The 25900-nt window shown below is 38.5% G+C and overlaps 2 protein-coding genes across 3 annotated transcripts; one reads left to right on the forward strand and one right to left on the reverse strand.

The window, feature by feature from the left end:
* Window positions 1–708: 708 nt before the first annotated feature.
* Window positions 709–18191, forward strand: arfgap2 (ADP-ribosylation factor GTPase activating protein 2). Of its 2 annotated transcripts, XM_080026882.1 has the most exons (17): window positions 709–822; window positions 3956–4074; window positions 4693–4765; window positions 4936–5067; window positions 5843–5923; window positions 8943–9048; window positions 9524–9580; window positions 10230–10274; window positions 11106–11158; window positions 11466–11602; window positions 11792–11923; window positions 12270–12398; window positions 12541–12693; window positions 12804–12930; window positions 13135–13219; window positions 13577–13701; window positions 13851–15348. In XM_080026882.1, the coding sequence occupies exons 1-17, from the start codon at window positions 751–753 to the stop codon at window positions 13869–13871; spliced, it is 1647 nt and encodes a 548-aa protein (XP_079883008.1). In that variant the 5' UTR covers window positions 709–750; the 3' UTR covers window positions 13872–15348. The 2 variants fall into 2 exon arrangements, with proteins under 2 accessions (XP_079883008.1, XP_079883009.1); XM_080026883.1 differs by lacking the exon at window positions 10230–10274 and having other exon boundaries at window positions 13851–18191.
* On the reverse strand, window positions 15485–25868 carry pex16 (peroxisomal biogenesis factor 16). The gene is made up of 12 exons (XM_080026904.1): window positions 25623–25868; window positions 25351–25386; window positions 24340–24416; window positions 23586–23719; window positions 22691–22791; window positions 22011–22091; window positions 21168–21305; window positions 20340–20412; window positions 19532–19651; window positions 18956–19020; window positions 18191–18551; window positions 15485–15910 (listed from the first exon to the last, which is right to left on the reverse strand). Exons 1-11 carry the CDS (start codon window positions 25753–25755, stop codon window positions 18493–18495), a joined length of 1017 nt encoding a protein of 338 aa, XP_079883030.1. The 5' UTR covers window positions 25756–25868; the 3' UTR covers window positions 15485–15910; window positions 18191–18492.
* Window positions 25869–25900: the final 32 nt, after the last annotated feature.

Genomic DNA, 25900 nt, shown 5'->3' on the forward strand with positions numbered 1-25900 from the left:
GATACATTCAATAAAACACAGATGGGGCAATGACATGGAACATCCCCTTCACTCAAGATGCAAACAGCAACATAAAAGTCATTTAGTCCAGCGCAAGGCATTGTGGCAATGGTGGCGCTGTTACAATAGCCTACTTATAATTTAGATTAAATATTAAATACAGGCTAAATACTATTGCTGATGTTTTACTGCGTAATCAGGATTTCTAGTTGTGGCTGATTTGGAAAAGAAAGTATGTTTGAGATATTTGTATTGATAGGTGAGAAATTATATTTGCCTGGTGGTGGCTACAACTTCACATTAGGGAAAACTAGTTTAAATAGAGTGTGAAGGGAGAGATGATGTTGCAGGTGGAGCTCTGGAAGAAAAAAAATTGAGGAGGGCATCCTTTTCATAGTAAGCTAATTAATGACTGCTTAGGTGGGTAGCCCCTCTGATACCACTAAGCGTATTAATTGAGCCTATTAAGAGCTTAATGCTGATTGGTTGAGCACTAGGACAGGGTCAGCAAATACGCGTTGGCTATTTGAATAATAGTGAAAATAGAGAAAACAATTTACACAGAAATGGCAAATTATTCATGATTTCAGTAATCGTGCGACTTTGAGATCGAAGTACCATCGGGTTTTACCCATAGATAGTAGGGTTTTACGTAGGCGTAGAGCGACGAACTTTTAAAGCTTTTACTAGATTTGTTGCACTCGAGGACCCGTACTGACGTCAGCTAGTGGAAATTGGAACAGTGGCAAGATGGCTACGGAACCAAATAAGACTGAAATCCTTACCATTTTCAAAAGATTAAGATCTATTCCGACAAACAAGGTAACAGAATAATACTCCGCCGCTTTACGTGTGTCGTCATGGGAATGTGGCTTATGTTGGCTGGCTTTATCTGTCCGGTCAGAAGCGGTGAGCTACCGGCTAAATGTTTTCTAGCACGTAGCTAGGCCGAGATACACCGAGATACACAGTGAGACAGCTAACGGAAGCTAATAGGATTTAGCCCGCCGGTAAAGTCCAACATAAAGGCCACGTATACGGTTTGTGTACGTCGAGGAAACTGGCCACTTAATCTATACTTAACTTTGAAAATGTAAGAAGACTTGACTGGTTTGAATAAACTAGATCAACAGAGGGCGTGCAGTTTAGTAAACATATTGACGTTACACATTTGAAGTCTTAATGTTTGATAGTGTTGTACCATATGTCGCTAATGCTAGCAGTGCCCGATGTACAGCAAGTACAGGATATTTGGCAGGGTTGTTGTTGTTGTTAAGGCTGTCTGAAACATATTTTCAGTTTGATATAATTTGTTCTGAACTGCGTTTGATTTGGTTAGATTTTCACTCTTTTAACCATGCTGTTTTCAAGATAGCGGATGTTAGTTTTTTTTCCCACTGCTCTAATACCGTACTCATCATCTTGCCAGGCCTGGGTATATGGTTTGGCAAAATGTAAATCACACTGGTACCTTTTTTTTCTTTATTTAAATTCTGTATTTGGAGCCCTAAAGAAGGACAATCTGATCTTGGATGTAAAAGAGTCATTTATTTACAATAACGGAGAGTAGCATTTAATCATTATGTTCTTCTATCCCCTAGTATGCCAATTTGTTTCATGATCAAACGTTGTATTGTATTTGTTTTTATGATGTTACAACATTGTTCAATGGTTTTTCCTTTTTTCCCTACATTGAAGACATCCACACTATGAAGGAACACATATGGATTACTTGGTAATCAAAAACAGTTTTAATAAACCAGAATATGTTTTTTTATTTTCGATTCTTCAAAGTAGAATCGAAATCGCTTTTGCTTTGATGAGAGCTTTGCATACTTTTGGCATTCCCTCAATCAGCTTGATCAGGTAGCCACCTGAAATGGTTTTCCAATAGTCTTGAAGGAGTTCCCAGAGGTGCTGAGCACTTTTGGGCTGCTTTGCCCTCACTCAGCGGTCCACCTCATCCCAAACCATCTCAATTGGGTTTAAGTCAGGTGATTGTGGAGGCTAGGTCATCTGACGAAGCACTCCATTACTCTTTCTTGGTCAAATAGCCCTTACATAGCCTGATGGTGTGTGTGGGGTCATTGTCCTGTTGAAAAACAAATGATGGTGCCACTAAGCTAAACTAACAGATGGGATGGCATGTTGCTGCAGAATTCTGTGTTAGCCATGCTGGTTAAGTGTACCTTGAATTTTGTGTAAATCGCCAACATTGTCACCAGCAAAGCACCCCCATATACCATCACACACCACCTCCAACATGCTTCACGGTGGGAACCACCCATACAGAAACCATCCGCTCACCTTTTCTGCGTCTCAAAGACATGGTGGGTGGATCCAAAAATCTCAAATTTGTACTCACTACTAATGTCCATTCCTGGTGTTTATTGGCCCACATTCAAAGTTCTTGTAACAGATTGACTGACCCTAATGTCTTAAAGTAATGATGGACTGTTGTTTCTTTTAACTTAGATGAGTGGTTCTTGCCATATATGGATTAAAACAGTAGTCGGACAGGGCTTTTCACTGCATAGAGACCCTTGTATCAACCCTACCTCTGGACCGATGCTCTCAAACACATTAAGAAGGCAAGAAATTCTAGAATTAAACTCTTGACAAGGCAACCGTCTTAATTGAAAGTCAATACAGGTGACTACCTCATGAAGCTGCTTGAGGGAATACCAAGAGTGTGCAAAGCTGTCATCAAAGCAAAAGGTGGAAACATTGAAAAATATAAAAGATAATATGCTGGTTTGTTTTACACTGTGTTTACTACATCATTCCATGTGTTCCTTCATAGTTTGGATATCTTCAATATTAATATTGGTAGAAGTAAAGGAAGAAACAAATAAAGAAAAACCCATTTAATGAGACTGTGTCCAAATGTTTGACTGGTACTGTATATCCAGAAAGGACAACCATTGTGTGAAGATATATTTGACATGGACTCGAAAGTAACAAAACCAGTTATGTTTATCAAGCAAACATGTTACTTTTTATTCTCAAAGACTTTGTTCGTTTCCTGGGGCATTAAGGTTTTTTTTTAAGCGAAACATTTTAAAAAATGGAATGGTTCCTGCTTTTTTCTGGTTTTAAAGTATTTTATGACAGTAAACCCAATAGCTTTGGGTTTTGGACAATTGGTTCAAAAGGTACAAATAAGCTGTTTGAGTATGTCAACCTGTGTTAAAGGAATTATTTTATCAAAAAACCCAAGTGTTTTCAATAAAGAGAATCTGAGTCAGGCATCTTCAAAGCAGGTGAAATTTTTACTTGCAAACAGCTACAAGGGTTCAATTCAACATACGTCACAAGTGTGGCACAGATGATTGAGACAAAGAACTGTACAATTGTGCAGGAGTATATGCAGTAAAGAAGGTGTGTGCGAAAACACCAGGTTTGTGTGTCCGGGTCATTGAGTTTCTTGCTAGATGAGTTTTAATTGCGCAGATATTCTTATCTGAGAACGGAATGTGGGAGTCTCTCTACTCCTTTCTGCAAGGACATTCACAGTACCTCTCTTGTGAGGTCAAACAAAGTTCATAGCAAAACAGTATGTAATGTGTTACCTTCATCAAAATGTTATAATATATATAATGAAACAAAGTTTCGTTGACAACCTGGTATGCATTATTTATTTTTGTCTCCATTTTATCACCTTTAATAAGTCAGTAAATGAGGGGGAAGATCATGATCTATAAAATGAGTCTTTTTCAACCCGAGTAAAGATTTGAGAACTTGTTTTCAAAGGAGGTTGGTATCAATCAGATACATTTGTGCTACATCATTAGCATACCTTTACTGTAACCAAGATGTACTAAACTGCTAACAACAACATGATTTTCATGGAGGCTGTTAAACAGACGATTAGAAATAATGGTGTGCGTGTTTCTAAAAGACAGTGCAATTTCGATGCAGACATTCATGACATGTGCATGTTGTTTCTGTACAGGCATGCTTTGACTGCGCAGCTAAAAACCCAAGCTGGGCAAGTATTCCATATGGTGTGTTCTTATGCATTGACTGCTCTGGCATCCACCGCTCCCTGGGAGTGCACCTCAGCTTTATCAGGTAAGCTATAGGTTGACATCTAACATCAATACAGTAATTATAGATGTCAGCAACATTTATTATCATGGTGCATAGTTCTTTGACAGTTTAAGTGAGTAGTTGAGCGCTCTGGAAAACATGTGCCACTTTAGTTGTTCCATTGTGTTTGGTGGCTAACAGTTTAGTCTTTTTTTGACCACAGATAGTGAATAACTGAGAATCTTCACAGACGCTATGGGCGTGTTCACACCAGCTTTAAGTACGGTTGAAAAGAACCCTGGAGCATTTAAGCCCTTGATGCGGTTCTTTTGGGTTGGTTTGAACGCAGTCCGAGACTCTGGTGCGCACTAATCACAGGAAGCGTAGTATTTAAGCTAGCTTTCATCGTCTTTTGCATTATGTCTTTCATTAAATTAATACACGTGTTATTAAGATATTTAGTGCACCTTGTCACAGCATACGCGAAAATGCTCCACTACCTACTTTTCTATACTAGTTATAGTCTGTTTGAGTTTTGCATGGGTGAATGCGATCCGAACCATCTAAAAAACTAAACGATGTATCCGCTCTATGGGCCAGTGTGGCTTTTATACCAGAGTCTATGACTTTCATTATTATTATTTTTTTCTTTAACTCCAGGTCCACTGAGTTAGACTCAAACTGGAACTGGTTCCAGCTTAGATGTATGCAGGTGGGAGGCAATGCCAATGCGGTAAGTCAGACCGTCGACTGAACAGTAAACAGAGGTTAGGCCTGAATTCAAATGAATGAACTTTTTTGCGTAATAATAACAAGTTCTATGTGGTGTAATCAGGTAGTTTTGTTTAGATTTCTGTGTTTTTTGATGTGATGCAACAACACCCTCTTTCTTTTCTCCTGAAGACGTCATTCTTCCGCCAGCATGGCTGCTCCACAAACGACACCAATGCCAAGTATAATAGTCGTGCAGCCCAGATGTACAGAGAGAAGATTCGGCAGCAAGCAAACGCTGCGTTGTCTAAATATGGCACAGATGTGAGTATCGATCAAGTGGAAACCATTTTGGAAATTAGTCTTATTTCGAAGCCTACATCATGATAGTTTTTTATTTTAGTGAAGGCCTTGCTTCTGCATTGATGCACCCAGCAGTGGACTGCTAGGCTGTGTCCCTGGTTTTGTTGATATTTATTATTCCAAATGTTGAAAATAACTAAACTTACAGCTTTGGTTCTCACACATTCTTAAGTGATGTTTGCCTAAAATTATTGCAATGTGTCCTATTTTTAACTTGCAGACGTACACACGTCACGTTAACCACTTCACTTCCCAATTTCAACAAAAGAACACTCACTTAATTACCCCCTGCTCAATCATGGAACATTCCGTGCAGTCAGTGTGAATACCAAGTTGCTTGTGTTTTTTTTGCACACACATCCCTTCCCCTATCATCCTCTCTGTGCCTATCAAATAAAGCACCAAAGCCGTAAATAAACGTATAGAAACACACACAGTGATTGATTGTTTAAAGTGTTTGGCGGAATACCTTTTTTTTTTTTTTTTTTTTTTATATATCACACAAGCAAAATGAAGTGGTGTCCTGTGGATCATTGACATGTTAGCTAAGAATGTGGTAACGTGATTATCAGGGTCTGTGCCGTGTTACTGTTAAGCAAACTAAGTTCAGAGTCCAGAGGGTGCGTACTTATCACAACACAGGCAAAACTAAATGTCAAATTGTAAATGTACTTTGTGAATATAATAGGTGGGAATGTCCCTTGAGTATAACAAACAATTCCTGTCCTTGTTGCAGCTCTGGATAGAGTCTTCTGCCGGATGCACTGCTGCAGTTCCTGAGAAGAAAGAGACTGACTTTTTTGCAGAACTTACACAGGTTTGTATTTTATAAAATCACGGTCCGCTGCCATGTTTAATTAATAAGACTGTGGAGCACAAATGTTAGCAACGTAAGTACGTAACCAGGAATGTGTTATATCTATTTATTTATTTTTAAGTTGAATACATACTAAAGACAAATGTATTTTAAAGGGATCCATTTATAATATGATGTCTAATATTCTAACGGTTTTGGTCAAGAGAGCAAATTAAATAGAAAATATTACTGCAATTTTTGTAACTGTAAACTTCACTGGAAATGAATAAGTGTAAAAACCATTAAAGACAACAAATACATAAATAAAAATGTGGCAAAGTTTAGATAATAAAAATAAGGACAAGACAAATATATAAAAAAAAGTTGCTCCTTAAACTTAGAATAATGAAACTTTTATCCCATTGATGACTATGGCAATCTAGGATGCATGTCCTTAATGCCTGAGGGTTTTCTGAAAAAATAGTACTAATTGTCAAGTCTACCAAAACCTTAATATCTAAGCCTGTGTAGCACATAGAAACATGAAATAAAATGCATTTAAAAGTAGGGGTGTAACGGTACACAAAAGTCACGGTTCGGTACGTACCTCGGTTTTGAAGTCACGGTACGGTACAGTACGGTACGGTTCATAGTTAACGGAGAATGAACATCTTTAGCTGACAGTAACTAGCTGACAGTAATATTTATTTATTTTGAATTGTTTTAGTTTTACAGTCTCTAGTATTTTCTCTCTGATGATGGCGTTTCCTCAGCGCAGTTTCCTTCCTGTTTTTAATGAATTTCTTATTTTGGGGTATGGATGGGTGGGAGGGGGAATGTTTTTGCATGTATGCATATCTCTGGGCGGGGGGTATGGGGGGGGGAGTTGTATTAAGCACTTTGTGTTACATTTGATTCTATGAAAAGTGCTATATAAATAAAGTTTGATTGATTGATATAAATAAAATGCATAACAAATATAAAAATACTGTTGCAATTCTCCAATAAATAAAATACTTATTAAATACTAGTGTAGGTGCAGCATAAACTAAAATTGCAATGAAAAAATATAGTGTTAATGCTCAGCAGGCTCTGTAAGCTGGTGTAAACAAAGGGTATGTCATCTTTAAGGGTCTCTTTGAAAAAAATAAAATATTGCTGCAGCTCTCTTAAACTCTAAAGTGCTCTTATAAATATAAAAATTATCAAATAAAAGTGCTACTGCAGCATTAATTAAATGACAGCTTGTTTGTATTCAGTATAAAAAAGAAAATAATGTCTGGGTTTTGCCCAGCTCGTCTTTCTTCACAGTAATGGTGAGAGTAGCCAAACACCTGATAGTGCCTTTTCAAATGCTCATGCATGTTCGACGTGTTGCCTCCTACATAAGCGATCGCGGTGAAACAATAACCTGTGTGCCGACATTGTTCCACACGTCTATCTGTTTTCATAATTCACCTGGAATCCGAAATTATCCCTCAAACGGGATTTGAATGACAGGGGGATGCCTGCGCGCTCCGGTTTCCTGTTGCCTTTCGCCATGCAGTTCGCTCTCTGTTCGAAAGCACTGTATCATTTTGACTTGCACTACTCAGACACTGTAAAAGAGGGGGGACGCTGCTACTGCTAATAGTGATGCAAACGGAACACTAGAGCGGAGAGGTGTGTATCTCCTGCCCTGACCGCAGCTGGGAGGGACTGCTGCGTGAGGACTCGGCCGCCTGTCAGTGCTGTGGGACCGGGGGGAGTGGCCGTTGAGCACCCGCTGGCCGCTGCTCGTTTAGAAGTGTTAAGAGCGATACATGCTTTAGCGACAGCACAGGGTCTCCAAAAGTCACCAATAACACCAGAAAAAGTAGCTAGATTGGTCGCTGGTGGCTTTTTAAAAAAAAGAGTCGCCAGAGCGGTCTGAAAAGTCGCTGAATATAGCGGCTAAGTTGCTAACACTGCCTGACCCTCATGCTCACCATGGAGATAATAGACTCTCATTATCGCTGGCTGCTACTGCGCACGTGCGAGCTGAGCCGCAGGCTAAATGGCCCGGGGGGAACTCCGACCACAAGTTTTAAGTTCCACACCGCAAAACAAGCCTGTACATTCGCCATAACGCTATGTACGCCACATACGGACCGCGGTCCACCTCTGTAACACCAAATACGTGCCTGTACCGTCACGGTACGGTACAAATACGTGTACCGTTACACCCCTATTTAAAAGTTAAGGTTCACAGGTTTTATTTAAACATGCTCCCTTAGCGCTTACAAACAACAACACATTTTTCTAAAAATCCTCAAACTTAGATGGGGGAGAAAAAAAAAGAATAAATAATATAAAATATTTAAAAATAATGTGCTAAATGAGGTTATAATCCTGCTTCTTTTTAGTATGTATAGTAGTGACTGAGTGTACAGTGGAGGGATAAAGATAGACAGATATAGGAAGGAGGAGCTTTATTTTATCATTTAGTTCAGTTATCAATGGCACCATAAATCCGACTTCCCAGTACAACTGGAACGCAGACTGACTCTTGCTGTTGGGAGCCGATCAGCTGGTCCAAACGGCTGTATACCACCAACAAAACTGAAACTTAACCATCACCTGGCTGGGCTGAATTTGAGTTGGAGCAGCAAAATATAGCCTAAATTATTAAATATTGTTAATAAATAGATGCAATGTGTTGTGTGATTTTCGTCAGTAGTCTATAGTAGGCCTAGATTCTGCGCTCCAAATGCCACTAACTGTTCTGTAATACACTATCGCCGGCACAGCTGAAATGCATGAGCATGAAAATGAGATAAAGTAACAATGCTGCGCTACGCAGCATCAGGCAGGAGATACAATGTGGCATCGCGCAGCAGCCGTCATCAATGGGTTAATACATTTTAAAGGACTGTAAGCCTGTACTAACAACATATCGTTGGCATTACTGTATTTCAATTTAATGGTTACATGTTTTGGTTTGAATACTCAAGATCTAATTTGTGTTGAGTAATAAAAAAAATAAAGGCTTTATATATTCTTTGTTGTTTTATGTTTCTAGCCTTCTAATGACTGGTGTATGGCACCGCCCGCTGAGCCAGAACAGAATGGAGCTGCTTTCTCCTCGCAGCTGACTGACACACCGGCCAAAGGCCAGGATGACAACCGTTAGTAAAACAAACCTATATATTGTTTTCTTTTAATTATACTCATTTTAACAGGGCGGTTTTTACACATTAAAGCCATGACTGGAATTATCAGGAATATGTTGGCCAGGTAGCACAAAGAAAGGGGATGGTGAGCTTGAAACATGAGTACGTTTACTAATCAGGTAGGCTCCATTGACACAATGCTCTAGTTGCATTGTTGGCAATGCAAGATCCAGCCTTTTTTTCTTCTCTTTTTGAATGCTTGACCCAAACTAGGGACTGGAAGTTATTACATGTTTTTAATTGGCTTTCACAGAGTAGGCTTAAGATGAGGACCATTCTGCTGTATATAATAGGGTGTATCAAATAGATTTGATAAAAACGAATTATCAGCCGGTGATAACACTCACTTTTGATTATTCAACATGCAGTGGAATATAAGTCTGGTCTATTTTGTTGTGTTACTTAAAATGTGTTTCACTTGCTCCTCTAGATCCAGAGGAAGGACCCAGCATCGACGGTCTGAGCACGTGTCCCAAAGCCTCCATTGGTGAGTCTGTTGGCTCCATTCAGCTACTGTGTGTAATGGCATAATCATTGCCCTCCTCTTTCGTAACTTCAGCACTGTCATCAGTTATTTTCCTATGCATGTTTGACATTTGTGTTCATTCGAGCGTACATACTTTCCTCATTCTTGTTCCACAGCTTTGTATCTCTGTTCTTGTGTGTGTGTGTATATTTATACAAACAATTACAAATGTTATACAGTCACTGAGTTTTTATGATGACAGCAAACATTATCACTTGTGTTTCCATAGAATAAAAAGGACAACTTTTACTGTATCTTTCCAAAATGCTCAGGTTAAGGGATTCTTTTTACTTATGATAAATTTGCCAATTATTTTCTGAATTAAAAGTAATAAAGCCAAACGGACACATTTCAGAAGCTAGAAATGCGGAATGTGGTGTTTTTTCTTTTAGATGTTGAGCCAATTATTTTCAGTCACCTGATTTCATTTATTAACAAAAGCCTTATCACGTCAGCAGCTGTATCAGTGGGACAAATGAAACCAGCAGTTCATTAAGTAGCCTCATTTGGTCTCAAACTTTGTTGATCAAGAGCATTATTCTCATGTAAAATCAGCTTCTTCTGTGTTTTGGATTATGATTGTCGTGGCTGGTTTTGTTTTGCCATGTAGAGGATTCCATGCGTTTGTCATCACAGGAAGGACGGACACCCAAAGGTGATTAGTGTGGAGCACAGCTGTTGTTGTCAAGTGGCTGGTTTGGTTTATGGCTCATTTTGCATGGTTGTGTGTTGCTTGATTTGACATCTCACCAGTCGCCTCCGAATGTCTCTTCTCTGCTTATCACGCAATGGAACTAACTCGCTGAGGAGAAGATGTAGTTGTGGGTGCTACTTCAGGTGAGCACTTGCTGTTAAACAAGTTGCTCTTTCAAAAGTTAAAACTTTGTATTCTGAGTCAGCAAACATGTAGCAAGGCTGCTGCATTGTGTTGAAAGATTGTCTTTGTCTAGGTGTCATGCAAACCTGCAGCTATTCTGTGTGTGGATAAGTATTTTTGCCTCTGGCCATTCAGAGGTGACATGTTGACATTGTTGTGTCAAAATGAGGAATGTCACTTCTTTGTGACTGAAGACATCAAAAGACTCTAATAATAGATAGTTTCCAACACAATAGTCTGTGAAAGAGGAATCTTTTTCTAAAGTGTCAGACAGTGTAGTTTCAACCCCTATATGTTCTCATATGCAATCACTTTTGAAAGCAACTAACATCAGTGGTATGAGCTGAAGGAGTTTTCGTCTTGCTGTTGGGTTTTTGTAAACGCAGGTAAAACGGAAAGATTTAAATGCTCTGGTGCACTGCCTTACATTTCGTTGATTAATTAATTAACAATAAAAGCCAAACAAAGCTAAATTGGCTTGTTTTTCTGAGCTGGCGTGGATTTTCTTGCTTTGATTTCAGATTTACAATGTAAAAGTCATTCTTAAATTAGCCTACTTGGCTAAATGAAGTCTTTAAAAAAATAAACTGATTGCCACTTGTGTTGCAGATGTTAGGCCTTCCATCATCGGAAAAAAGAAGCCCATGACTGCCAAAAAAGGGGTGAGTCATATTTTCACCAGACCGTCCCCCTAGAGGCTCAGGCCTCACAGCAGACCCGGGTTCGATTCTGGCTCGGGTCGGTTCTCTGCATGTCTTCCCCTCTTTGCCCCATTTCAAACTCTGTCTGTCCAAGTCAAAGTTAAACAAAAAATGCCAAAAATGTATCTTTAAAAAAAACAAGAAAAATATACCGAAAAGAAGACTTTAGATAGATACAAGTTGCTGTCGTCCCAATGTCCAGGATGCACTTGAAACCTGAATATCTGTCCTGGAACTAATCTGTCTACTTCATGACCCACTGATGCAGCTCGGTGCAAAGAAAGCTTTCGGTGCCCAAAAGGTGAGCAGTAAGAGTTTCTCAGAGGTGGAGAAGCAGGCGCAAGTTGCCGAGAAGCTGAGAGAGGAACAAGCCGTTGAGCAGAAAAAACAAGCCGAGCAGTCCATGTAAGGAATCCAAAGATATAACTTTATTTCTCTTAACTATACAGTTTTTACAATTTCATTTGAAACGAGTGGATGTATCATTTAGAAATCGCTTCTTGTAAAGTCCATTCCCCGTTACGTGTAATCTTTTGAAAACGTATTCATGTTTGTCAACCTGTGCTCCGACATCACTCGCTCTGGCTTTTGCAGTGTGACCTCAATGCGTTTGGCTTACAAAGAGCTGGAGATCGACCGCAAAGTGGAAGAGAAGAAGCTTCAGAACATGCAGGGCAAAAAGAGAGAGCAGGCCGAGAGACTGGGCATGGGCTTTGGCAACAGGAGGTAAAACCACTACACAGGCATTGTTTTGTTTTCAACCTGAGGTCAGACATTGGGATTGTCGACCTTTGATAAAAAGAAACAGTAATTGTTTTCTTAATACAGAACACATTTGGACCCAAGCGGTTTAGGCTTGAATGATGGCACATGTAATCGTAACAAAAGGGTCTGTTTCATCTCTAGTGTGTGTGTGTGTGTGTGTGTGTGTGTGTGTGTGTGTGTGTGTGTGTGTGTGTGTGTGTGTGTGTGTGTGTGTGTGTGTGTGTGTGTGTGTGTGTGTGTGTGTGTGTGTGTGTGTGTGTGTGTGTGTGTGTGTGTGTGTGTGTGTGTGTGTGTGTTCCTGTTTCAGTGCTGTGTCTCACTCGGTGATGTCAGAGATGCAGGTCATTGAACAAGAGTCTCCGGTGGGAGCCAAGTCCTCCTCTCGTTCCAAACTGGACATGTTCGATGAGCCCGGTTTCACATCTGGACCCCCAAAGTACGTATGACACCGCTCAAATTAAACCAGCGTAGTTATCCATTTCAGTTTAAACCTGCTCTCACCTGCTTCACTGTTAGATTTTAGACCTTTTGAAAGGATGCCCCAGGCCATTATTGATCCATTGTGTTTGGTGTTTTAGATATAAGGACAACCCGTTTACAGTGGGTGACAGTTTTGGATCTCGGTGGGATACTGATGGCGGCACCGCCTCTTTTACCACCTCCTGGGCTCTGGAGAAAGAGGACCCCAAAGAGGAGGTCACTATCTCTAGCATTCAGCCAATTGGAGAGAGGTATCTACACAGATGTTTTTTGTCTTTTATTTATGAACACAAAAAAAAGCAACCACTTGTGTTTACTGGACTGGGTGCAGCTCTGATGCCTGGTCTTATGTTTTATCCAGACTTCCCAGCAGAAGGAAAGCTGAGGTATCGGCTCCAGTGTCGGAGTCGAGTGAGGCCAGACAGAAGTTTTCAAATGCAAAGGCGATCTCTTCGGACATGTTTTTTGGTCGGGAGACCAGTGCAGATGTGAGAAACCTCATCTTCATATCGGTTAACAAAACACTACCAGTAATATTCAAGTTTACATTCAAATTTCATATTCAATTCTACTCAGCAATGTATTTATAACAATACATCCTCAAAAAAGGTCAGAGTGCTTCATTTATGTTTATTTGTAAAACTGTGTATTGTTATTACCCAGGTGTTGACTATTGTTTCTTCTTCTCTCAGTATGATGCAAAGACAAAACTGGATAACATGTCTGGAAGCACCTCCATCAGTTCAGCAGACCTGTTTGGGGATGGCAGTGACAAAGGTAAGACCCATTTATTTGTGGATGTGCTGCCATTATCCTGTTTTTAATTGTGTCAAAAGATTTTCTTGAAAAGACCACAGAAGTTAATGTCGGTCTCTGTAGTACTGAAGCCCATTGGTTCCTATTTACACATCTTCGCTGCTCACTTTAGTTTTTAAAACTTTTTATCAAACAAACTGTAAGAAAAAGTGCATTTGTTGGGGAGTATTTTCAGCAGTGAATGCTCTAGTGAGTCTATGGCACAGCATTTCCCTTATTCACTATGTGCTTAAAAGAAAGAAAAAAACTAATCTATGGCATTCATTTAAAAATGATTGGCAGTAAATGCTGAAGAAGTTCTATTTATTTTCCTCTCAGGTAGGGCAGCAGGCTATGACGGCGTGCTTCCCGCCGGCCCGGACATTGCACAATTCAAACAAGGAGTGAAGACCGTAGCCGGCAAGATGGCTGTCCTCGCCAACGGTGTCATGAATAATCTCCAGGTGAGACATCCGACAGAATCAACGTCATCTTTCAGCTACGTTGTTTTGCATTATAGTAACTGGGGAAATGATTCCAAATCTGACTAACCTAATTATCCTCTACAATTGATGCTTGCTTGTCTTCCTTACGATTTTTTATGCTATCTCAGGATCGCTACGGCTCCTACTGAGCAGCATGGAGAGACGAGCACCAACCTGTGGGAAGACATACTAACTAACGCCTGTGTGAAGAGCCCACCAGCCTCCTGACTGACATGTGCATTTGGCCGGAGTAGGGAGAGAGAGAGAGAGACGGGACGCAGAAAGGATTGCATGGGGAATATGAAATCATCCTTCTAGCTCGTCCTCTTCTAGAGACATTTTTAGAGGAGGAAGACAGTATTTTCTTCTCTCATTCTCATTTGCCGAATCTTTATTTTCATAAAGGAAACTGTCAAAGGATGTGATCTTTTCTAAACCACCAGTTATGCTGTAATTTTTCTGTAAATTTTTTTTGGTCTTAGTTTTCAAAATGATGTTAATTAATTCTACTATATTTTTTTCCTATATATATAAAAAAAAAATCAGAGTGTTTTTGATTATCAAATACTTCATACTAATGTCTTTTTGTTTGTTGTTTTATCGTGATATTAAAAAAAGGTGCAGTATGTATTTTCAACGTTCAGCAGTAATTTGAACAAGTCATCTACTAGTTTGCATTCAGTGTTTGACTCACTGTTTTTGTCCACATGCTTTTTCTTTCACTCTCACAAAGCTCTTACAGCCAACTGTTCAGACGATTTGTGAGCTTAGAATTAAGCATTTTCTGTCTGGATGAAGGAATATATTCTCAAACATTGGGACATCAAACATTTGATGTCCTAGCTGCTATGGTTATTTATTATCTGTATTTTTAAAGATAGGTTAATCCAGGGAGCACACAGCCGCAGAGACAAATAATTTTGGCCCGGTCATGTGTTCCAAAAAAACATAGACACAGTGCTGGGGAATTGGAGATTTTAAATTAACGTTTTAACGGTGGACTTAACCCAAACATTAGCTGTAAAAAAATGTTTAAAGGATGTGTCAGGTTTGTACAGACATCAGAAAGAAAATGTTAAGTCCCAGCTCAGAAAGCAAAGATACTGTTTTGACTATGCAGCTCCATTGTAGAACTGTCAAAGACGTCACACTTTAAGCACACCTTTTATTGTGTTGCTGTTTGAATTTGCAGTCTGCCTTGACGTACACAGATTTAATTTTTTTTGCTTTCTTGCCTTTTTTTTCTCTTAGCCATTTAACCATTTCTTTTGGAAGGCTAACATCTTTAGTTTACATTTTTATCAGTTCAGTTTGTTGTATTGAAATATATTTCTGACATTCAAACATCACTATGGTTGTGCCTAAAATGACTAAATGATTTGTCTTTGGCAAAAGGAACCCTTTTAATATTTCCCTTAGGCCAGGTAGCATGCAAGTGAATACAACTAAATCTGACAAGTATGAACCTCTGTGATAAAATCCAACAAATGTGGTGTGACAGAGTACATGTATCACACTGTCTCATTCCAGTTTTCCTGATTGCGATGCTTCTCATGTGAGACCCACAGTTCCTTCACCTGTATGTTCCCAGCAGTCTTGATGTTCAACAAATTATTGAAAGGACTTTCATGAGAGTATATGAGAGGTCTGGAAAGCAGTTTGTAATTTTCTTTAATAGATCAGAGTGTCATTTTACTATCTTGGCCATGCCTGTATGTCCATACCCATGATTAACTACCCCAAAAAAACAACAGACGTAGACTGAAAGGATCAAACATTGAGCTATTTATTTGTAGGCTACAAAAAATAAACGTATTCAGTATGTTAATAAAGGTTGAAAAACCTTGTGTCCTCGTCATTGACTGCAGAGCACACACCCCCAGACTTAAACCTGTTTTTGCCGTTTCACAGCCTTCATGATTAGCTTTGATCTTTAACTGGAATGGTAAAGAAGCTCAGCAGGAAAATTCTCTAAGATTATATCCTTTGTGAATTGAATGATTGCTGGCGGTGACAAAGAGCTGAGGCACTCAACTTTTATGTGATTCTGTCATTGCTGACAAGTGTCACGCCATCTTGAAAGATTTTCCCCTGCAGCAAACTTCTGAATCTCGACAGAAATGCGCTGTGCACTTTGACGAGAATTAAAAAGATAAAATCGGACGGTGTAATAAATCATGAACAAGTCCTCCAACCATGGTATCTGCCAATTTTTAAGGTTCAAATTTAAAGACATTTAAGACCTTTTTAAGACCTCTAAAATGGAAAAATAATACCAATACCGCGGTAACAGAAATCGACAAACTACACTATACTCCGTAAAGGGTTACATTAAATCTGACTACCAAATATTCAATGCACTTTAGCTAACAACTGCTGTCTAATTACAGAAAATAAAAAACAAAAAGGTCCAACTAGCTGATCTTTTGAGGGAACTATTAGTATCTTTAAAGATGAGCTAGTTGGACCTTTTCGGGTTGAAGATGGCCTCAAAATCAACTCCCAAACCTACTGCCAGTTTCTAGAAGATACTTTCTTCAGTGGTACAGTAAAAGGTCTGCATCTTTCAAGAAGACCATGATTTTTATGCAGGACAATGCTCCATCACATGCATCGAAGTACTCAACTGCATGGCTAGCCAGTAAAGGCCTTAAGGATGAAAAAATAATGACATGACCCCCTTCCTCTCCTGACCTAAACCCTATTGAGAACCTGTGGGCCCTGCTTAAACGGGATATTTACAGTGAAGGAAATCAGTACACCTCTCGGAACAGTGTCTGGGAGGCTGTGGTTGCTGCTGCACAAAAAGTTGATCGTCAACAGATCAAGAAACTGACAGACTCCATGAATGGAAGGCTTGTGACAGTTATTGAAAAGAAGGGAGGCTATATTATATTGGTCACTGATTTTTTTTTTTGACATGTCGGACATTTTTATTTGTAAATGTTGAGTTGTTTTATTATTCTCACTGTAACAGATGAAAATAAACAAGTGAGATGGGAAAATTTTAGTTTTTTTATTTAGTTGCAGAATAATTCTGCACACTAATAGTTACCTAATAATAGCAAAACATATATATATTCTCGTAAGAAAGACAAAATCTCACCTTTACTTTCGTAAACATTCAGGTTTAGGTTCATTAACATTTTGGATTGACCGAGAGCACTGTAGTTGTTCAATAATAAAATTAATCCTCAAAAATACAACTTGCCTAAAAAATTTGCACACACAGTGTAAGAGATCACTGTAAAGGCAACCTGAAAACCCATCATTACCACCTTTTTAACCAATTACAGAACTGTATCAATTGGTTTACATTTACTGATTAATCGAGTAACAAGAACAGTTTAATAAATTTAGAAAATATGTGTTAGGTGCAGCATACAATATTTTAATTAGGCTAAATTAAAAATGGGATATTTTTGGGAGAAGAATAATCCGAATGTTCTTCATATTTTAATTCCTTATTCAATAAATAACAAACTTAGTCCATTAACTTTATTTTTCAGAACTTATGGCAGAAACTATTTAAAAATTGGTTCCACAGGTCAAGGGAGGTTTTTGCAATTTCAAAATCGTATGTTGGCCCACTGTAGATTTACATCCATGCTCACGAGACCTGCGGTAATTTGCGCAAAGTAATTTTTTCTTCATACAGTATTGTTGCAGGCGTTCAGGTTAATAAACCGAGTTGTACCGATTGGCAAAGGAAACGTAGGCTACTATCTGCGATTGATGGGAGGATCGGCAATAGTTTTTATAGCTGTCAGAAAGGGAGTGCAGAGTGGAGAGAAAGAAAGTGACAGAAAGAGACCCGCGTCTCACTCCATGAGCTCACGCCAAGTCAACGCGACCTGAATGAGCTGAATGAACGTCTGATGAGCAGCTATTTATAAATATAGACACATAAACATTGTTCACTAAACACAATCAACGTGTTGTGTGATTTGCGACAGTAGCCTACCTATATCATCAGCGGACGGGTGGTTGCGCACCTACAAGCAGCGGCAGTGTGTGGTCGCGGTCGCGGGGTGAAAAAAGCCAGCCAGTCGTCCTCCCTCCACCTCTCACTGAATTTATAATAGCTGCGCATGCATTTCGCTGGGTCGTTCTCTCCTTTTTTGCTCTACCGCGGCCGACTTCAAATTAGAAAGCAGGGAACACACATTCTTCTTCTACGTTTTAAATGCGGTACTCAGCCTCACACGGCCGTACTGCCTCTAGCGTAGGCGTCGGACTTGCCGGATATCTTTGTATATAAAACACCGATAAAATAAAAACATAAATCTAACAATTAAACTATAAAACTAGAATGAAACAAATAAGGCAAGCTCATTAATTCTGCCCCCGAGTAAATTTAATGCCGCCCACCCAATAATTCCAGACTTTTTAAGACATTTAAGGCCTTGAATATTGAAACTTAAATTTAATGACTTTTAATGCTTTTCAAGATCCGCGGCAACCCTGCCTCCAACATGCCTCGGATGCAAAACATTGTCTTAGTATTAGTTATACCAGCGTTCTGTATTGTGGGAAACACGGACATAGAACCTTTGGTCAAATAATATTAGTCTTGTCAAGAAATTTTGTGGCTAAGGAGGTCCTCCCAGCTAGGATTAAGTGGTAATTATTTCCACGTCATTTGATCAGGTTTTGTGGAGGGGAAATCGTGGCAAGTCTCTTTTTCCCTGGACCTGACAGTTCCTTTCTTGCCATTGTACGGTGTTGAATCCTGCAAACTTCAAAAGATGCGAGTACATCCAGCAGGTTCTATCCCCAGTTGTAGAAGTAGATTTTCTGCCAGGTGGGGAGGTAATCCATCAGAGGGCCTGAACAGACGAGATCAACAAACACCATTTATTTTATTAATACGGATCAACATCCAATTTTCATGCAAACTGGCCGCTCCAGAGAGACAATCTTATCCATTGAATGTGTAGGGTTGTCAAAACACCACTACAGACCTTTTTCCAGTAATGGATGAATGTAATAATTTAATTAATGCTTTCCTGGAAACGTCTTAGGAAATCATTTAAAAAGTAACTAGGAAATTTAGGACTTTTACAAAAGATTGTTGAGACCATTTCTGTATCCGTTATCTAGCATGAAAGTTTTCAGAGGTTAAACTCATCTTAAACAATAACCAAACTTGGTTTATTATACCTTCTGGGACTTAAAAAAAGGCCACATGAAGAAGTCAGCATCACAGAGCAGAGGTGACTGCAGTACTTACGTGCCACGAGGCCGATCCCTGGAACGTGATCAGCCAGCAGTCTGAGCAGGAAGAGAATCTTCTCTCTGCAGATAAAGTTAAAACACAGCTACTTAACAGTTGTCCCTTTTCTGTTATTTTACAAATATTTAAAAATGCATTCATTCTCTCACACTGGTGGGTTTTATACACGGCTGAAATGATACATTGATAGGTGGGTCGACAGAAAATGTATCGTTGTCAATTATGATCAAATAAATGTTTTAGTTTTTTTAAGCCACTCTGGTTCCTGCTTAGGAAATGGTAGGATTTGATTTGATGCTTATTTCTATTATGTATCATTGTAAATTAAACATCTTTGTGATTTTGAACTGTTAATTAAACAAAACAAGAAAACTCAAGACGTAATCTAACGCTGTCGGAAATTACTATGGGTATTTTTCTGACATATTAATTAAAAAAGGACTCATAAACATAAAAAAATTAACTGATTCACCTTTAATAAAAAGGTTTTTTTGGTTGCATCCCTGCTCTTAAATAAGATTATTTCCTTTTACAACATACAACAACACTGACCAGACTTCCTAAAATACTTACTCAGAGTATTTATCATAGAAGGGAGAACGAAGAAGGTAGTACAGCAAAAGAAAGGTTCTCCTCCTCATCTCGGCCCTCTCCCATCGATTTTTAAACTTTGCATCATTGAGCACAGCAAAACTAGAGGGAGAAGGAAAAATAACTGAAATGACTTGTCATATTGTATTTTTGTGAAGAGACACCTATGCATTTACATGACGTACGTACGTACTAACATAACAAAATAAAGTGTTTGTGTACTCTGTGTCCTTTCGTTTAATTTTCTTTAAAATTGTAAATCATCTGTGGGGAAACATTCCTGTGTACAGAGTGGCCTGTATACATGTGCATTAATCTAACTGTTAATTTAAAAAAAAAAAATAATAATTAAATAACTACTTTAAAATTGATTTTACTTTGATCAAAATCAAATATTTAAACATGTGCAATTAAAGGGGTATCCAGCGACTCTGGAGAATGCTTGTTGTAAAAAAAAACACTTTTTGTCCAAATGAATAGCAGATCATGAGGACATATTCACTCACTCATTCTAAAAATCTGCCAAACAAATGATTCAGCATACATTTTGGATTGAGATCAATCGCATATTCCTCAGTTTAGGCTACAGCATATTGAAAAAGGTGTAAAACATATTAATAGAAGAAATCCTTTGGATGCTGCGGAGAAATTTTCCTTCCAAGGAAAACAAAAAGATTTATTCGCAAAATAATGAACATAATAAATTATATTGTTCTGTGGCATTTAAAATGATCGATCATCTAAAATTTGACGAATGTGAACGAATATTACAAAGGATAAGGTTGGATACCTGGAAAGTTCAAGGACTCCAGAGATGAGCCACGGTTTCCATGACTGTTTTCCACAGAGCCCAAGGCATAGTACTGCAGCCAGGGAGGTTTGCGTTAAGGACAATCTGTTTCCAGTAAGACAAACTACGATTAAAAATAAATAATTATAATTCTTCTTTTATTCACACGTCTTTAAAACAGAGGTTTCCTCACTGCAGATTATGAGTTGTAAAGTTTAGATTTAAAATATTGGGGTCTTACATTTTTCTTAACACTTCATTTGCTTCATTTTGTTCCTTCATTTTGCTTAATTAAATTAGTTTTTGGCTACAGGTTTAAACACATCAGTCCTTTTCAGCAGAACACACAGCTCCTGCTTGCAATAGTTTTACCATTTATAAGTCTACACAATAATGCATGAGAACTTCAACATCCTCAATCTGTGCCATTCAGCAATTTTAACATTATTAATAAGAATAAACTATCTATATGTATTTATAACTATTCAGTAACAAGCACAACAACTGTAAAATAGTACAAGTTATCATTTAAAAAGGCGAGATCTAATAAGTGCTTGATAAAAACGCAACATACTAAATTGGATGCAAACAAATAACTATATTTTCTACCTCTTAAAACACTTCACAGTGCTCTTCCTTGTCTCCATGTTCTGGTTTGTTACATAAAAACAAGTGTATAATATGACAAGACTGCTTTTATAAATCTAAGCCATTTTTCAAAGGACAAGTGTTTCAAATTGGATATGGTTACAGCAGTTTTAATTGTTAGCTGTGGAACATGTCCACAACATTTGTTTAATATTGGAGTGACAATGAGGTGAAGGATACAGTGCACAAGTGGACGTCCGATGTACACAGACTCAGCGATGGTCTCCTGAAGCCTCAGGTGTGTTGGTTCCCCATTAAAGCTGTTCCTCCGTTTTGTCTGACTCGGTGTTCCCCACAGCCGGGACTGCAGGGAGGGAGCTGAAACATCACAGGGACGAAGAAGGGGTTAACACAGGGACAGGGAAAAGTCAGTAAATCCTCCAGCTTTATTTAAATTAGCTTCACCTAAATAAATGGCCACTGTCATTAACTTTCAATTAAAGAAAACTGCTTAGCTCTTATCGTTGCACAGACATATGAGGTTTTAAAAGGCCTAACCCCTAACAGTGACGTGACATTTTGCCTCAGGCAGTGGACTAAAAATATGTCAGTTATCGGTCAAAAAGATAAACATTCTTTCAACTTAAAAAGCAGCAGAGCAGCAGGTTTCTACCCGGTGTGATCGTAGTGGATTTTATTTGTTAAAAGGTGTAAAAGATGATGTTTGGTGGTTATAAAGAGACTGTGAAAAAGAAGAGAATTAACTTTAAGAAAGGGATCCAAGACACAGGCAGGAAGAGCAATTTGTTCTTTATGGATTGACAAGTGAACATGAAACCTGAGTGTTGAGTTCACAACAGCATACACATAGGCAGCATCCGTGCCACCTGGCCGCACGCGAGTACACATATTTGAAGGTTTCTGGTAGCAGGCTTTTGTTAAGAAGGAAACCGGATATTCACCACACAGATGCTTCAGATGCTCAAATTACTCTAATTTGTTGGTCCTGTGAAACTTTAAATTATATTACATTTAAATTTCCCATAGCAATTAGAAAAAAAAAACTGTTCTAACTAGACTCACCGTTGCCCAGTGGCCTGATGGCTCGTCCTGATCTCTGGCCCACAAAGCAGGTGGCGTCTTGCTGCTCAATGCTGCCGTCATCTGTGGAGCAGAGGAAGGGAACACTGCAATAAGCCTTATACAAACATCAGTATTATTATATTCAATGCAAATATGCAAATAGCATTAGCTTGTGTATTTTAAAGCATAATTATTTAATTTATTTTGCCTCTTGTAGTCACATAGGTGTCAACACAATGTTGACGTATAACCTTAGAGGATTGAAATTGTGAACGTCTAAGCAGACCTTTGCCTATGGTATTTCCACATCCACAGGGCAACATACATAATTAATTGGGGCTGTGTTAATGTCCACCTGAAGAGTATACAGTAAGTCAGATATTTATTCTTTTTTTACCTCTGTTTCAGCCTCCCCCAACCCCTGGGTTAATATATCATTCTATAGCTGCCAAATGCTCCACTTTGTTTACTAGCTAGTTTCTAACTTCTTCTGTCTGCTGTTTGGTGATGAGCAGGGAATGAAAAAGTGGGTAATCACAAAGTCAGGAAGTATACGATCCTTATGTTACTTCCTTTACTTAGAAAAAAAGTAAACTTGTTCTTTCTCTTATAAAATCCAGAATAAACATGCGTTGCTGTCCTTCGAAGAAAAGTGTTACAGTCGAAGGAGAATCACTGACCTTCACTGACAAAGTCCGCACCTCTGTCGAGGGGGATTATGGGAGGTGAGGTCTGGATGCCGGATTTGTACCACAGAAGAAGCACGGCGCGAAAAATTGACCTGGAGATCAACATGAGAATAATGTTAGATAATCGTAAGCTATCCACATGTGAAGTTTCTATTAAACATTTTATTCTGCAACGTGAAACAAATGGCACGAACATGAGAAATGTACCAATACCATTATGAACAGGTACTCTCTTTTGTGGACTAGGCATTGTAAATGCTTATAAAGCACACGGCCAAAAGTATGGAGACACTCAACATTCCACTCATTTGAGGTAGTTGAACAATCTGAAACCATCAATCTGTTGCTACGACAGTGCCCTCTTAAGTCCTTTTATTAGAATTTTAAACCTGGCTGCAGGGATTTCCTTCCATTCAGCCACAGAGACATCTGTGAGGTCCAACAGTGATGTAGGTAACAAGATCTGGTGTTGGGTTGGTTTGAGGGGCTCTGTGCAGGCCAGGCCAGGCATGTTCTTCCACACCAAATGGCATGACATGTTGAAGGATTAAGTGGAGAAACTATTGCACACTATTATCCCAAATATATTTCTGTGCTGTAGCATTAAGATCTCCTTCACTTTTCAAGGGGCCAACACCTACACAAAACTATTTGTTCACATACTTTTGGCCATTTAGTGTATTAATTGGCACTTTCAAATAAAGTAAAATTGAGAAAGACAAAAAGTCGAGTTCCGGATTCTAACAATTCTTATCAGATGGTTTCAAAATTTAAAAAAAAAAATCTGTTGAATTTTTCCAATTTTGCATTTGTGTTTTTGCTTTTAATTTTTAATAATGGAAAAATAAATGATCCTCTTTCAGGATAAAAGAGGACAAAGCCTTACTTAAAAATCTGAATGAGTGCTATGACCAGCCAGCGTCCGACTTCACCCCACAGTTTGCAGGCTCCCATCTCCAGGAAAACCTCCACATACTCCAACACAGACAGCCAGGTCTGGAGCCTCTGCTGAGAGAGGGACTGAACGCACCAAACAAACAGACAGGGACATTTGTTGAGCGACAGAGAAAACACGCCTCTACGCGTTCAACAGTTCAAATCCACATATAAAGAAAACTAAAAAAAATAACATTGCATCCTCCCCTCCCTCCCACAATACTCCCTCTCTAAAAGACAAACTCGCAGAACACAGATGTCCTAGGACCTTGTAAGTATTCAAAAGTGATAATAGCATATTCCAAGGAAGAAATCTCTTTGCCTTGTGCATGTTGGCTGACCTGTTCTCTAAACCAGGGCAGCTATGAAATCAAGAAGCAATCTTCTTGTATTGATGAAGATTTCAGTCTGCAGGTTCTAGCAGTATTTTTTCATAATTTTTCAGGTTACATTTGTTTAAAAATTAGATAGATAGATAGATAGATAGATAGATAGATAGATAGATAGATAGATAGATAGATAGATAGATAGATAGATAGATAGATAGATAGATAGATAGATAGATAGATAGATAGATAGATAGATAGATAGATTAAAACTTTAGCATTAGTCAATCTATCATCATCTCTCTCCTGCTTCTCATATAGTAGAGACTGAAACAGACATTTATATAATCAAAGCCAAGACAAAAAAATTATGCTCACCACAGGGAAAGCACATCTCAGTCCTTTGCGCAGAATACTGTCATTGAACAGCACCAGGAGATTGGAGGCAGAATACACTGAAGAAGACACACAGCCACAATGTATTCATTATTGATCATTTTTCATCTCTCGTTCACAGGAAATATCTAAAAAATGTGCTTGTTTAGCCTGATTATCAGCCCAAACCCCAAATATAATTTATATTTAATGATCAATCTTTATAATGAATGCTGTTATTTTTTCTTGATAATTAATTTGAAATAATTATGTTCGATTATCAAAATAGATGACCATTAATTTATTGAAACTATTAGTTTCAGCCAGGGTTCCAGATTTAAAACTTTTTAATGTCGGTGATAGTTTATTTAAAGACACATTTTACAATGATCAAAATTGAATTAAAATTACTTTGAGTTAGGGTCAACTTGCCCACAAAAAATAATAATAAAGACGTATTGTTGCCGTATCAGATCATGCCACGCTCATTTGCGTGATGTATGAAGACAGTCATTTGTGAATTATAAAGTAGTTTTTATATTTTTTAGCAACTTCCGAAAAACAATAATCATAAAATCTTGGCATGTTAAGCCTTTTGAAAGATTGATGTAAGACATTTGAATTCCAATTAAGGCTTTTTTTGTTTAACTTTTTATTCATTGTATTTTTTCCTTAAATCAAACATCTAACATTAAGAAAACCCTTGGATTTATATCCTTTAGAGATTTGTTATTGTTTTTTAACCAGTTTGTAATATTTTTACAGAAGGAAAATAGAGTAGAAAGGGCCATCTGGTGGCCAAATCATGTAATGACGAGATGTACTGCCTTTAACATCTGTTTGGTATTCCTGCACTTCTGCCTAATATTATTCACATATAAGCTAACAAACCCTCATACATCTGAAATAAGACAATACATGTATTGGAGTTATAATCTAACTATACTGTGTGAAGTCAAGAAAAGAAAAGAAAACGACGAGCAGCATCAGCATTGGCCCTTGAGTTTCACTTACCTAGTTCAGATATTTCACTGGAATCTGCGAATCTTCCTGCAAAGTAAGAGTCGTGATATTGCATTATGTGCTGAAAACAACCAAAACAGTGTCATTCTGTGCAGCATCAGTAGCTCTTTGTCATGTTTGTCTATGTTAGAATAACTTCATCTCTGCTCTGGAACAAAGTGCAATGGAGTTAACTGCAGGGAGAACTTGGAGTTAAGATTTTCAAACTTTACATTTCACCCTGTATTATTGATTCGTATGGGCCAAAGCGTGCAGTCACTGACCTGCGATCAGGTAGGAGAGTGTCCGCACCGTGCTCTCAAGCTGTGCTGTTGCAGCTGGATTTCTCCTCACGTACTCGGTGTACCGTTCGTAAAAACGTGTCACTTTGTCCACGTACTCTTTAATGTGAGACATGTTCAGCTTTAGCTTACAGCGCCCCGAAAAAAAAACACTATCCACATTTAAGCCGATGTGATCGGGTAGTTAGTTTACTTCGCACCTGCACTTCAGCTTCAAACTAAAACGAAACAAACTTCCGCGTGGATAAGCCGACACTTAT

This window comes from Ammodytes marinus (genome assembly GCF_949987685.1).
Source record: "Ammodytes marinus genome assembly, chromosome: 1".
Classification (NCBI taxonomy): Eukaryota; Metazoa; Chordata; class Actinopteri; order Uranoscopiformes; family Ammodytidae; genus Ammodytes; species Ammodytes marinus.

What these genes read in the sequence shown, in the direction of transcription:
- arfgap2 (XM_080026882.1), top strand. Translation starts at nt 751, where the DNA reads ATGGCTACGGAACCAAATAAGACTGAAATCCTTACCATTTTCAAAAGA. An exon ending in CAAAGGCCAGGATGACAACC is followed by an intron (nt 9,049 to 9,523) that starts GTTAGTAAAACA and finishes TTGCTCCTCTAG; the next exon opens with ATCCAGAGGAAGGACCCAGC. An exon ending in AAACAAGCCGAGCAGTCCAT is followed by an intron (nt 11,603 to 11,791) that starts GTAAGGAATCCA and finishes TGGCTTTTGCAG; the next exon opens with TGTGACCTCAATGCGTTTGG.
- pex16 (XM_080026904.1), bottom strand. Translation starts at nt 25,755, where the DNA reads ATGTCTCACATTAAAGAGTACGTGGACAAAGTGACACGTTTTTACGAA. An exon ending in TGAGATGTGCTTTCCCTGTG is followed by an intron (nt 23,720 to 24,339) that starts GTGAGCATAATT and finishes TGGTGCGTTCAG; the next exon opens with TCCCTCTCTCAGCAGAGGCT. An exon ending in AGGGATCGGCCTCGTGGCAC is followed by an intron (nt 18,552 to 18,955) that starts GTAAGTACTGCA and finishes TCGTCTGTTCAG; the next exon opens with GCCCTCTGATGGATTACCTC.